This window comes from Ammospiza caudacuta, chromosome 11 (genome assembly GCF_027887145.1).
Source record: "Ammospiza caudacuta isolate bAmmCau1 chromosome 11, bAmmCau1.pri, whole genome shotgun sequence".
In the NCBI taxonomy this organism is placed as follows: domain Eukaryota; kingdom Metazoa; phylum Chordata; class Aves; order Passeriformes; family Passerellidae; genus Ammospiza; species Ammospiza caudacuta.
Genome location: NC_080603.1, coordinates 27,390,736 through 27,404,239, shown reverse-complemented (window position 1 = coordinate 27,404,239; position 13,504 = coordinate 27,390,736). Strand labels below are relative to the sequence as shown.

The following is a 13,504-nucleotide window of genomic DNA, read 5'->3' as shown; positions in this document are numbered from 1 at the left end:
ATGCTAGCAAATGATGCTAGAGCTAATTGTCCCTTTCCTCTCTCCTTTTGCAGACTGAATGCTGTGATGTGCCCAGGCACTCAGGCGCTTGTGGCTGCCTTTGATTGAAGCCGTTGCAGGGCTGAGCCCAGCCTGGCTGCAGCCTGTGTTCCCACCACTCCTGCAGCGTTCCTGGCTCAGATGACGTGGACGTAGGTGGCTGCAGTGTCGGTGCCCAGGGGGTTCCTCGCCGTGCACCTGTACGTGCCCGAACCGGAGGGCTGGGGGTTCTGCAGGAGCAGGGTCCCCGTGGGGTGGAGCAGCGCGCCCCCAGAGCCCCGGGCCTGGTGAGCTGTGGAGAGCACGGAGCGGTCAGGCAGCTCCCAGGTGATTTCTGGCTTGGGGAGGCCCAGCACGACGCAGCGGAGCTGAACGGCTGCCCCTGGCGTGGTGTGGATGGCCGGGGGCGGTCTGCCCGTGATCCGCGGGGCGTAGGCCGCGACCACGACCGGGACGCTGAGGGAGGAGTCCCCGGCATCGTTGTGGGCCCGGCACAGGTAGGTGCCCGTGTCGAGGGGCGAGGCCGCCCCGATGAGCAGGGTGCCGTTGTCCAGCAGCAGGAGCCGCCCGCGGAGCTGCGGCCGCTGCAGCACGCGGCCCCCGGGCAGCGTCCAGGCCACGCGGGGCCTGGGGCTGCCCTCGGCCGGGCAGTGCAGGGCCAGGGGCTCCCCGCTGACCCCCTGCACCAGCCCTGCAGGCTGGCTCAGGATCCTGGGCCTCTGGGCCACCTCCAGCAGCAGCAGCTTCTCGATGTAGCCCACCTGGTTCCGCGCAGCGCAGCGGTACCGCCCGGCGTGCTGGCTCTGGGCGCTGGCGATGGTCAGGGTGCCGCTGCTCCCTGTCACAAACTGGGGTGTCCTGATGCTGCTGGAAAACCACGTGCCATTGGGCAGCATCCAGCTTATATCCGGGGCAGGGTTTCCATCCACAGAACAGTTCAGTGTGATAGGCTTCCCAGGTTTTGCTATTATTTTCTCGTTGAAAGGGTTTTTGAACGTTGGTCTCCGTAGCATTTCCGTGACTTCCAGCTGCACCACCAGCACGGTCTCTCCCCCATCGTTACGTGCCACACAGATAAAATCCCCCGTGTCTGAGGGCCTGATGTTCCGAATCTCAAGTGTCCCATTCTTGTGCACCACAATCCTGCTCCCGTAATATGGGGCTGTTAGGAAAATGTTATCAGGCATGATCCACATAATCTGGGGAGGAGGTGTCCCCTCTGCCCGGCAGTCGATGTGTTTCTTGGCGTGCCTCACTGCCGTCACCTTCATGATGGTTTTGTTCCTGTGTAGGCCATTGATGATGGGGGGTTTGGCAGCCACAGCCAGCCTGTACAGCTTGCTGTCGTCCCCGCCAGGGTTCCGAGCCACGCACAGGTACTCCCCAGCATCCAGCAGGCCGGCCTGGCTGATGGACAGCGAGCCGTTGGCGTGCAGGGAGTGCCTGTCTGTGGACGAGGAGATCATCTCACCGGAGGGCAGCAGCCAGAATATCTGTGCCCTGGGCTCTCCAGCAGCCTCACAGTCCAGCTGGGCTGTGTCTCCAGCTGTCACTGCGACGTGTGTCTTGTGGTTGTGCTTTATTTGAGGGGCTGCCACAACGACCGTGACGTGGATCTTCATCTCGTCCCTCCCCAGGGTGTTTTGGGCGTAGCACGTGTAGTCTCCTCCTTCTGCCACTCCAGCTTTGTTGAGGTGCAGAGTGCCATTGTGGAATAGGACGTACCTGCGAGCCCTGTGCCCGCTGTCGTCCGCCAGCATCGCGTTGTTCACCACCGTCCCATCCGGCAGGCCCCAGGATATTGCTGGGGTGGGCGACCCCGAGGCCTTGCAGTCCACTCTGAAACCCTTCCCGTACGGCACCAGCTTCTTGAACTGCTGCTTGTGGTCAATCTTGGCTGGTTCCATTGCGATGCTGACTTTCATCAGGATCAGATCTTCCCCGATTCTGTTTCTTGCGACGCACAGGTAATCACCTGCATCCTTTTCTGTAACTGCCTCAATGGCCAAGGATCCGTTGGGGTAGACATGGATCCGACTTCCCATTCTGTTGGGACAGAGAGAGAGGAAAAGAATTATGGCAGCAAGTGCTGGGGGTGAACACTGAGCACTGGAAGGGACTGAATGTGCTGGCAGCACGGTATAACACAGAGCCTTTCCACAGGTGCTGTACCCGTGCCTCCTGCCCACCCAGCGTGCCCTACCCTGATGTCACTGCCAGTTTTGGAGTTGTTGGATGTGAGCAGTGCTGGCTCTGCTGGGAACACCCTGGCCTGGGGCTCTCTCTCCTGGAGGTGAGTGTTATGTGGGAGGGAGTGGGGGGACACCCCAAAGGTAGACATGGCAGAGATGAGAGAAACCCTTCCCTCCTGAGCCCTGCTTCACAAATCTGTTACAAATGACCCCCTCCTCTAAACTGACAGCAGTCAACCAGTGCATGGTGACAGCAATTATCTTAATTCAAATATGACTTGTACCTGTTTTGAGACCTCATTCACCTATGGCAATTGATGTAATCTGTTAATAGGTCTGTTATTAGATACAGATGCTGTTAGAAGAGATGTTTCACAACTGTTAATACTTAAAATTTGGTTTAGTTCACAGCGTATTAGTGCTGTAATAGGCTCTTACAGGAGCACCAGAGCTGACAGTGTTTGCAGCTCCACAGAGGGGGAGGAAAAAAGGGTCATACCTGTGCCACTGGTCCACTAGAGCCTTGGAGGGCAACCTCCAGATTATCCTGGGCTTGGGCTCGCCACCTGCTGTACAGTTCAGAAGCAGCCTGTCCCCAAAGCTCAGCCGCGTCAGTTCCCGGGAGGCGCTGGCAATTTTGGGAGGCGTGTCTGTGCGCTGCACCGTGAGGCTGACCACCCGCCGGTCGGAGCCCGTGGAGCTGGTGGCGATGCACTCGTAGGTGCCGCTGTCGGCGGGGCTGGCGCTGCCCAGGAGCAGGGTGCCGTTGGGCAGCAGGGCCGGCCCGGCGCGCAGCGCCCGCCGCGGGGTGAGCACGGCGCCGCCGGGCAGCACCCAGTGCACGCTGGGCTGGGGCCGGCCCCGCGCCGTGCAGGGCAGGCGCAGGCTCTGCCCCGCCGCCGCCGCCACGCTCTGCGTGCGCCGCTCCAGGATGGCGGGGGGCGCCGCCACCACCTGCAGCCGCAGCGGCAGCGCGGCGGAGCCCGCGGCGTTGCGGGCGATGCAGGTGTAGGTGCCGCGGTCGAACACGGTGAGCGCCCGCAGCAGCAGCGTGCCGTCGGGCCGCACCGCCGCCCTGCCGCGGCCCGCGGCGCCCGGCCGCAGCTCGGAGCCGTCGGGCAGCAGCCAGGAGATGCGGGGCGGGGGGCTGCCCCGGGCCCGGCACGGCAGCGCCGCCGAGCCCCCCGAGAGCGCGGTCGGCGGGCGGGCGGCGGCGATGCGCGGCGGCAGCGCCAGCACGGCCAGCGTGGCCCGCAGCCGCGCCGAGCCCAGCGCGTTGGCCGCCGTGCACTCGTACTGCCCGCCGTCCTGCGGCGCCGCCCGGGCGATGGACAGCGTCCCGTTGGGCAGCACCGACCAGCGGCTGGCACCGCCGGGGGCCGCGGCGTCGCGCCCTGCGGAGCAAGGCACGGACGGTCACTGCCTGGGATGCGCTGGGACAACCTGGCACTGCCTGACTGCCTGGGACACACTGGGATAGCCTGGCACTGCCTGGCACTGCCTGGGATAACCTGGCAAAGTCTGGCACTGCCAGGTACTGCCTGGGATAGCCTGGGACACGCTGGGATAACCTGGGACAGCCTGGCACTGACTGGCACAGCCTGCCTCTTGTTGCGTTTTCCTCAGTTCCAAATACCCTGACCTGCTCTTCTCTGCCCAAATAACCAAGACAACAGCGATAAACCAGAAAGAAATCAGCGAATTCTGCGTATAGACTAATAAAGCTTTAAAGTAGGAATGAAGCTGAATGTCCAGTAGAGACAAAGTTTGGATAAAGAACGTGGGGCTTTGCAATCCAAACCTGGCACAGCTGTAACCTAATTTAAGTGGTTTCTACCACACTTTTGTTCTTGCTTCTCTCACTGTCCTGGAATAGCAGGTAATGTGCAATGAATACTGAATTCTTCCCATGATAAGCAAGGAATTATAATTAAACATAGATTTGATTTTTCTAATAATTTCACTAAAGATCTGTTCCAGAATCACCACTAAGATTCTCCATCGAGTCTGTCACTGTTTCCAAGTTTACCTTCCACTAATATTTCTCAGTATTCTGAAATGAAGCAGTGCTTGAGTTTGGCACACAGAAGAGGTGCCAAACTACAGGGCTAATGGAAGGTAAATTCTAGAGAGGTTTATCAAGCTCACCTGCTAATATCTTGGTCCACTGTATCGTTGGAGGGGGGTTCCCAGTAGCTTCACAAGGAATGAAAGCATCGGAATCCGCCAGCACAGTGAAAGCAGCCACTTTCCCTCCGACTATTCTGGGCTTTGAGAAGTGGTTTTTGCTTGCAGAGCCTGCGGTGATGGGGCTGGGCAGGGTGGTGGTGTCTTGGTTCTGTCGCCTGTCAGACGAGGCACTGACGGAGCTGTCCCTGTCCCGTCCCTGTGGAGATGGCATCCGTGGTGCCTGCAGCGCGTTCCCCCTCTCGGTGCCCTGGGGAGGCAGCCTGGGCTGGGGATGGGGCTGGGGCTGGGGCTGGGGATGGGGATGGGGATGGGGATGGGGATGGGGATGGGGCTGGGGATGGGGATGGGGCTGGGGATGGGGATGGGGATGGGGATGGGGCTGGGGCTGGGGCTGGGGCTGGGGATGGGGATGGGGATGGGGCTGGGGATGGGGCTGGGGCTGGGGCTGGGGCTGGGGCTGGGGCTGGGGCTGGGGATGGGGATGGGGCTGGGGATGGGGCTGGGGCTGGCCGTGCCCCCGGGGGGCTGGGGGCGCTCTCGGGGGCGCTGCGGGCCCGGCGGCAGTGGGGGCTGGCAGGGGAGAGGGCCGCAGGGTGCTGGGGGCAGTGACTGCAGCGGGCACAGCTCCGGCTGGCACTGTGGGCTGTGCTCCCTGCTGCTCCCGCACAGCTCCCTCCCCCAGACCCAGGCGGGGTTCTCCTCCTGCCCTGGCACTGGGCCTGGTGCGCTGGGCAGGCCCTGGCGTGGCCCTGGTGGAACCAGGGGGCTCGTCCAGCCATGGTGAGGTTTGGGCACCCATGGTGGGGGTCTGGGCAGGACTGGCAGCAGGTGCCGTGGCCAGCTGGGCGTTCCTGTGCGAGCCTGGTGGGGTTTGGGGTGCCATGGGGGGGCTCTGAGCAGTCACAGTGCCGGGCAGTGCCACTGCTGACAGGGTGCCCCTCCAGGTGCCCGGGGCTGCTGCTGTCTGTGTGGCTGCTGTGGGCCTGTGCTGAGGGGCCTCGGGGCTCTCAGGGACCCCCAGTGCTGCTGCTTCGGTCCTGGGGACCGCACTGCTGCTCCCGGGGACAGGGTTTGCAGCTGCGAGGCTTGGAGGCACAGCTGGTGATGCGGGAGCTGTCACCGTGCTCTGGGCTGCAGGAGTTGCTGTGCTTGCTGCAGGGGTGCCTGCAGTGCTCGGGGCTGCAGGGGTGGCTGCGTTGCTCACTGCAGTGCCTGCAGTGCTCTGGGCTGCAGGGGTGGCTGCATTGCTCACTGCAGTGCCTGCAGTGCTCTGGGCTGCAGCCACACGCTGTGGGGCAGGTGTTTTAGGAGGCCTCTTCCTCCTCTGACCTCTCCTTCCTCCCACTCTGAGTATTTTGGTTTTGGCAGCTCTGGTGTTGGTTTGAGGAGTAAGAACAAGTGTGACTGTTGGCTTCAAACCCGTCACACCCAATCCACTGGCTGCAGTAGGGGCAGTGTTCTCTGCAGTGACAGACACGACTGTGGCAGCAGCTTTTTGCCTTGCACCATGTTTCTTTTCCTCCTCCCTGAGGAATGCTGTGTTTTGATGGGTACCCATGGGGTGCTCCAATGGCATTTTCATGGGGGAGGGGGAGGACTGGGGTGTGTCTGGGCTAAATGGATTGATGATGGAACTGCTGGAGTTATTCAAGGTTGGTACATTTGATATATAGTTCATATTAAGTTGGACACCTGTAGCCACAGCTGTACTTCCTCTGGCAGACCCTGGCCTCCCAAAATTGTACTGGGGCTCCTTCATGCCTGGGACACGTCCTGGTCTAACAGTTCGTCTCCGACCAGAAATTTTCCTTCGTCTTCCATGGTGCTGCTGGAGCTGGGCTGGATGGGTTGGACCCCCCTGGATAACCTGAATTTGCTGATGAGCAGTGAAAGTCGAGGCAGGTGGATTAGGGGCTCCTCCTTTCTGAGTACTGTCAAAATAAATGGGGCCAAATTCAGAGCTTGGTGCATTGACTGTTGCCACAGGGACCTGGTGATCTGTTCTGGTGGGGACATTATCAATAGACCCAGTAAAAATATGTAACTTGTGTGCTGTGTTTTGGGGAGTTACAGCCTTGCTGGTGCCTGTAGCTTCTGTCATGGATGCAGACTTTAGGTGCTGGTTATTACTTTCCCCAGAATATATTGACTTTTGCCCAGCAGGGAGGAGTATGGCTGTCCCACTTGGTACAGTTGGCTGTTTTACACCATTTGCTGATATTTGACTCAAATTGGATCTTTCCCATGAGTCTGTAGGTTTGGGAAGTGTTTGCAGCCTTTTGCTGGCAGGTGCCCCAGGGTGAGGAGGAGGTGAGGGTAGGGGAGTTATTGGCTCTGAGAGCAGAACAGAGGTGCTCCAGGCAGGAGGGGGATTCTCAGTCCCCTTGGGCCCTGCAGTGATGGTGAGCTCTGTTGCTCTGCCCAGAGCAGGCACTGGGGATCTCTCTGTTGCTGGTATCATGAATTCTTCTTCTGGAGATACGAGATCACCAGATGCCTCCTCCTCATCCCCGGGTACCTCTGAGAGCCTATGGGCTTGAACGGGTGGTTCTGTTGCAGCTTCTCCTCGTTTGTCTGCCACTGTCGAGTTCCTCTTTGTTTTCTCCAGCAGGGCTGCCCAGCGCTGTGGATCAGCTCTCCTGCCCGAGGGAACAAACTGTCTCCTGCGTCCCCTGAGGCGCCGGCCCGTCCTGTCAGCGTGGGGCCGGTGAGGCCTGTTCCCGTGGCTGTTCCTGTGGGGTGTGCCCTGGCTGCTGGCCGCTGGTGCCGCAGGTTCCCCGAGAGCCCTCAGGGGGCCTGCGGTGCCTGAGGGGTGTTTCTGTGCTGCAGCAGGGCGCAGCAGCTCATTGCCAGAGCCCTCTTCCCACTCTCCCACAGCTCCATGCCTTTTCTTCAGAGCGGTTTCATCCTGTCTCGCCAGCACTTGGAAAACCAAAATATCGACCCCGAACCGGTTGGCCGCCACGCATCGGAAGTAGCCCAGGTCTCGCTGCGTCACCCCTTGTATTCTCAAGGTGCCGTTGGCAAAAATGTGTTTGTTTCCAGCAGACTGGCGGAGGATCGTGTGCTCAGGGAGCACCCAGGTGACGGCAGGGTCCGGGGCAGCCGTGGCCGTGCAGGGCAGGTGCAGCGTGCCGCCGAGAGCAGCGGGCAGCCGGGCTCCATTGACGCCGCCGTGTCCCACGTGGGGATCCAGCACTGTAATCCGGAATGTGAGCACGTCAGCGTCCCCGTGGTTGGTGCCGATGCAGCGGTAGAGCCCCGAGTCGAACACGTCAGCTGTCCTCAGCGTCAGCAGCCCGCTCTTGAGGACCAGGATCCTGCCATCCTCGCTGATGTGGGGGGCTCGCACCCTGCTGCCGTCAGCCAGTATCCACCCCACGGCAGGAGCTGGCTGCCCGGCCGCCTGGCACCCCAGCTCCACCGAGCCCCCCACCAGCACCGTGTGCTCCGTCTGGGTGCTGTTGTCCCTGGCAATGAGGGCCCAGCCGTGGCTGCCCTGCTCCCCGTCCTGGCCGGGCAGGGCCACCCGGGCGTGGGTGGCGTAGCGCAGGTGCAGCGTGCTGAGCGTGCTCGCTGTCCTGTCCAGCTGCAGCGACACCTGCCTCTGCAGCAGCCACGCTGGCTCGGCCCGCAGCGCGGCCTCCACCCTGGTGAACAGCTCATCCTTCTCACCGTACACCTGCCGGTATTTGTGGCTGACAGAAGGCTCCTCAGCTGTCCCCACGCTTTGCTCCAGTTTCAAAGGGGAGCTGCTGTACAGGGCCAGGATGCTCCACAGCTGCTGGATGTGCCCATAATCGATGCCACACACCAGGAATGCTGAGAACGAGGCTTGGAGCACTCTGCTGGGGCCGCTTTGGTCAAACGAGATGGGAGACATTTCTTTAGGTCTCTGGACATCGCAAACCAAGTTGCCTCGATTTCCTGCCTGGTCAGTCATATTCAAAACCACAGATCCTATGGGAGCCATCAAGTCCTTGGGACTCACAAAACTGAAATCCCCATCGTCTGGCACCGAGAGGTTTCTGGATTTCAGGGAGTCATCAATGACTGGCTTTGTGCAGGTGAAAGATGCAGAAGGGAGATCCACTAAACTTTTCCCATTGTGAGTTTTGGGACTAGCACAGACCGGGCATTGCTGGACACCAGAACTTCTCTCTTTTCTGCACTTTATAATATCTGAAGGGAAGAAAACTTCAGTAAGTTTCTGTGCTACAAGTTTTAGTGTTAAAAATGACATATAGCTACTAACAAGAGGTTCTTTAAAATAAAATAAAACCAAAGCTTGAAGTGACATGTGAATGGCAGCAGCAGGGAAAGTCCCAGAGCCCCTTGAGTTCCTGACTTTCTTTGTAAAGAATCAAGTTCAATGTGTCTCTTGCTCTTGCCAATTCCACAAAAGTTAGCTTGTTCCCTGTGGATTCTCCCAGTGCACAGAAGCTTTAGACTGGCCAAGGAAAATTCTCCATTAAGAAAAGCTGCACTTGGGAATGGCCACAAGATTCATTTTATCTGGGAAATGCAGTGGTGTTAATCTCCTTATCCTGATTGCACACGCCTACACAAATCCTACCTTCCAGTCTTTTCTGGGAGAATAAACAGGTGAGTAGAGGACAATTACCTGTATCAGGAAGAGCAGGATGCTACAACAGGATTGAAGAGCATGAACAAAACTTCAGCTCACCTGGTCTCTCCTGTGCCCACCCTGCCAGCCCCTGCAGGCTGCAGTCGCAGGACCAGGGGTTTCCATGGAGGTAAATGCTCTCAAGCTCTGACATGTAGGAAAACATCTCTTGGGGAAGTGAAGTCAGCGCATTGTCAGACAGAGAGATGTGCTTCAGGAAGGATATTCTGAATATTTGGCTATAGCGCAAGGTCACAAAAGTGTCTGGGTGCAGCTGCTGAAGGAAATTTCCATCCAGGTGCACCAGCCTCAAGGAGGTGAGTCCGTAGAAAACATTGGGATTCACGAATTCGATTTGATTGTGGTCCATATGCAGCCGTACCAAGCTGTTCAGGCCATAAAATACATCCTGCTGAAGCACTCTGACCTTGTTGTAACTCATTTTTAAGACCTGTTCATGAAAAAGTAGCAAATGCATAATATTAAGCCATGTTAAAGTTATAGGACCCCTAATAAATGCTGCTGAAGGCTGCTCTGTGCAGTGACAGTTCTTCACCAGACCAGGAATGCCAGGTAACTGGAGTTTCTTTAAAGAACTGAAGTGTTTATATGCAGTGTGTTAAATTTCTGCACAGTTTGGCCTTTTTTCATGAAGGCTAGAAAGGGACAGGATTGTACTGAAGGGAAAGGGAAATCTCAGTGGAAAAAAAATCCTCAAAAAGCCCCAAACTGACTAACAAATTAACAATGACAGGTTTCCTTTTATAGACAGAGTAGTTGGAGCTTTGCAATCTTTCTGCTCTGTAGGAAGAGTTTTGACTGCAGTTTCCTGCTAAGGCACAGCTGAGAGATACCTACCAAAGTGTTTGTTGTGCTCTGTACCCTGTACCTGAGTGCCTGCCTGGGAAGGAAAGACATTTCCCACCAGGACACTGGATTCTGAAGGCTGTTGGCTTTCACATGAATAAGGTAAGAAACAGGAAACTGAAATGCTGCAGAAGGCTGCCCTGTGGCTGCCTACCAGTATCACTGGGAGTTAAATCATAACCAAATTAACGCTGCTCATTCAGCTCTTACCTGCAGTGAGCGTAAATCTCTGAACACCTTCTCAGGGACGGTGCTGATCTCATTGCTGTGCAGCATCAGCAGCTCCAGCTTCTCCAGGCCAGCAAAGTCCGTGGGGCTGAGTTTTCTCAGGCTGTTGTAGCTGTATGGGATGGGTTTAGTCAGCTCACAGCTTTTAAATCCAACCAACCCAAAACAAAAGCACCACTCTTTGGGAACGGCTGAAGGTAAGCAGCACTGCCCTTGCCAAGAGGAAAGTGAGTCATTCCTTCAGGTTGGCACAAAAGGTGGTCGCTTTTCCAGGACAGGGCTCTGATGGTGAATTCCCAGTGCGTGGGGTGAGTGACAGCAATGAAACACATCTGTCTGTGCTCACTGTGCCACCACCTCAGTGAAAAGTTCCTTGTGTATTTCTGCAGACACATCTGCATGGTTCAAAGGGTATGTGTGTCAAAAGGGACACACAGATCAGACAAATACTGCTGATGGGTCTGATCATTTGATTTATGAGAGAGGACACTTGCTGGAAACTGCGTGAAGGGGCCAGACAAGCCTGGGTGTGATCTATTCCCTGCTCCTTTAACCACTCAGAGAACGGAGCCACCACAGAGGCTGACATGGCCAGACAAGGGAAATTTCCCTTGAACTGAGCAGCTGAAAGCATAGACCCTAACGCTGTGGGACATCCTGAGTGACAGAATCGCAGAGCAGGCTGGATCTGAAGGGACCCAGAAGGATCACTGAGTCCAGCCTCTAAGTGAAAGGCTCACAGGGGGATCTAACCCCCGACCTTGGTGTTGCATCACTGCAAAGTCTCTGCAGATTTAATACCCGTGCTCCCTTTCCAGACCACCTTCTGAGCTCTGGACTATCCTTCCCCAGAGAGAAATCTATTTCAGCCTTCTTCCAGCTTCCGTCCTACAGACACAACACATTCGGGTAATATAAAGGAAAGTTAAGTTCAAAACCGTCTGAAGTTCTCACTGTCCTGTGCTACATGCCCAGAATTTCTCCTTTCTGTGGGTGGTCTCGGGCTCTGCTGGCTGCGGCTGCAGCCCCTGCTGAGCACTGCAGAACATTACAGACCCACCTATAGCTGTGGTTACATTCAGCCCTAAACCCGGACGGTTAATTAGTGTCGTGCAAAGCTCCGAAGGGCAGGCGGAGCGCTCGGCTGCCGCGGCTCACGTACCCCAGGTTGATGCGCTGCACGTCGGGCGGGATGCGCGGGGGCGCGGCGCTCAGGTAGCGGAAGGTGCAGTGGAGCTCGGCGGAGCCGCGGCAGGCGCAGGGCCGGGGGCAGGCGCTGGCGGCCGGCAGGGTGGCCAGGCAGGCGGCCAGCAGCGTCCCCAGCCAGCGGGGCCCCCACTCCGTGCGCGGGGCCCGCATCGTGCGCGGTCCTACGCTGCCATCCCCGGCGGCTCCTCGGGGCGAGCAGAGCGCGGGGCGCCAGCCGAGCCCAGCCCAGCCGCTCGGGTTAAGCCATCAGCAAAAAGGAATTCTTAACTCGAAAGGAAAACCCGCCCACGAACCGGCCCCCAGCTCTCGGGTTTCCCCTCAGCCACGGGTCGGTGTCGCGACGCAAAGCGCTGTCATTCGACGGCTGCCCCGCGGTGCCCGTGCGGCGTGCGGGGCAGGAGAGCCGGGATCCCGCGGGGAGCCGGGGCAGCCGCAGCCGTGCCCGCCGTGTGCCCCGAGCGCCCCGGCCCGGCTGTGCGAGCGCTCCCGGCCCCGCCGGCGGCTCATCCCCCGGAGGCGGCTCCACACGTCAGCTCCTTCCCATTCCGAGCAGAATTAACTCATTTCGCATCCCTCGCGCAAACCCGCACCGGCACCGGCCGCTCGCTCCCACCTGCGCGTCCCCACCTGCGGCTCCCTCCGGGGCCGGGCAGGGGCAAACCCGACACCGCCTCCTCCCCCGGGGCACCCCGGGCTCCCCGCAGCCCCATCGGCACCGCTCGCTGCGGGCCGGGGACGGAGGAGCGCCCGCCGCCTCTGCGGTGATGCTGCGGGACCGGCGCCGCCGCTCCCTGGGAGCTCCGCACGGGGGGAATCCCGCATCCCCAAACCCCGCACGGGAACCCCGCATCCCCCGGCCCCGCATCCCCAAACACTGCACGGGAACCCCGCATCCCCCGGCCCCGCATCCCCAAACACTGCACGGGAACCCCGCATCCCCCGGCCCCGCATCCCCCTGCCCGGCGCGGGAACCCCGCATCCCCGAACCTCGCATCCCCCAGCCCCACACGGGAATCCCGCATCCCCCGGGCCGCCCGGCGGGGCTCGGCTGCCTCGCCCTCGAGGAGTGCTCTCTGTCCGGGGGATTCGTGCCCGACCCTCCCAGGACCGGCCGGTGCCACCCTCAGTTCGGGTTGCAGGACGTTCCCTCTCGTTGTGGAGGTGTCTGTCGGTGCTCCGGGGGCTTTTCTCGGCTCAGAGGTGTCTGTGACAGCCTCAAACTCCACTGACAGCAGCTTTATGCTCAGAGTGTGTCATTCTAGGGCAAACCTCCTTCTAGGAGTCCGACTGGAGATGTAAAGGCAATACAAAGCTTTAAAGATAAGATAAAGGCTCAAATATATTTTTAGAGCTTCTGAAATGGTTCAGATGAGCTCAAAATCAAATGTGAGCAGTGGGAGTTCAGCAGGGTTGGCAGGAACGGGGTGTTCTGTGTAGGGCAGTTAGAGCTTCACTGGTGGGATTTGCTGGCTGGTGTTTGCTGTCTCAGGGTTGGATGGTCTCACCTTGACCCAGCACGGGAGCTGGGCAGGAAACACTGCCCCACTCGTGTCACCGCACTGGGGGTCCCAGAAAAACGAACAACACCTCAACTGAGCCCTGCACTGAATCCTGAGGCGGCATCTTCAGGTGCCACCCTAAGAACAGGGGAATGTTAACAGCTCACGCTGAATTCTGTTCCCCTGGGTGCCAGAGAGGGTGAGAAGGCTGGTGTTATGTGCCTTTTCTCCATCCTAATTGCTGTCTGAAAAGCAAAGCATCAATTGCTCTCTTTCAGCTCATCAATTTTTTTCTTCTGGGAGACTGAGGTCAAGGCTTCTGCAGTGACACATTCCAATGCTGTGCTTCTGTGAGTTTAAACTCAAGGTAAAAGACATTTTTAAATTATTTGTACCAGTCTCCATAATTTGTAGACATGGTAGACAAGGAACTGAAGCCACTTCTGAGAATATTTTCCAAAATCACGTTTCTGAAAATCTGCATTAAAATAAAAACAAATGTTTTAAATGTACGTGGACCTTGTTGATATTTTAAGAGCAGAGTTTTCATCTCAGGATGTGCTGTCTGTTGTCATTAAGCTGCAGCTCCCACTGCTGAGAGGCAGAGCATTGCATTACAAGAGACACAGAGCTCTCCCTCCGGAAGGTGGCTG

At 58.3% G+C, this 13,504-nt stretch overlaps 1 protein-coding gene across 1 annotated transcript; it reads right to left on the bottom strand.

Moving 5' to 3' along the window:
* Nucleotides 1–176: 176 nt before the first annotated feature.
* On the bottom strand, nt 177–11,502 carry IGSF10 (immunoglobulin superfamily member 10). Its single transcript, XM_058812562.1, has 8 exons — nt 11,306–11,502; nt 10,126–10,255; nt 9,109–9,499; nt 5,704–8,603; nt 4,910–5,547; nt 4,380–4,681; nt 2,731–3,625; nt 177–2,085 (listed from the first exon to the last, which is right to left on the bottom strand). The coding sequence occupies exons 1-8, from the start codon at nt 11,500–11,502 to the stop codon at nt 177–179; spliced, it is 7,362 nt and encodes a 2,453-aa protein (XP_058668545.1).
* Between the last annotated feature and the right edge of the window lie 2,002 nt (nt 11,503–13,504).

Coding starts and splice junctions, on each gene's coding strand:
- IGSF10 (XM_058812562.1), bottom strand. CDS start 11,502: ATGCGGGCCCCGCGCACGGAGTGGGGGCCCCGCTGGCTGGGGACGCTG. Junction 4,682..4,909: donor CAGCCCCAGCCCCATCCCCA/GCCCCATCCCCA, acceptor TCCCCAGCCCAG/GCTGCCTCCCCAGGGCACCG. Junction 3,626..4,379: donor GTGGACCAAGATATTAGCAG/GTGAGCTTGATA, acceptor CTTGCTCCGCAG/GGCGCGACGCCGCGGCCCCC.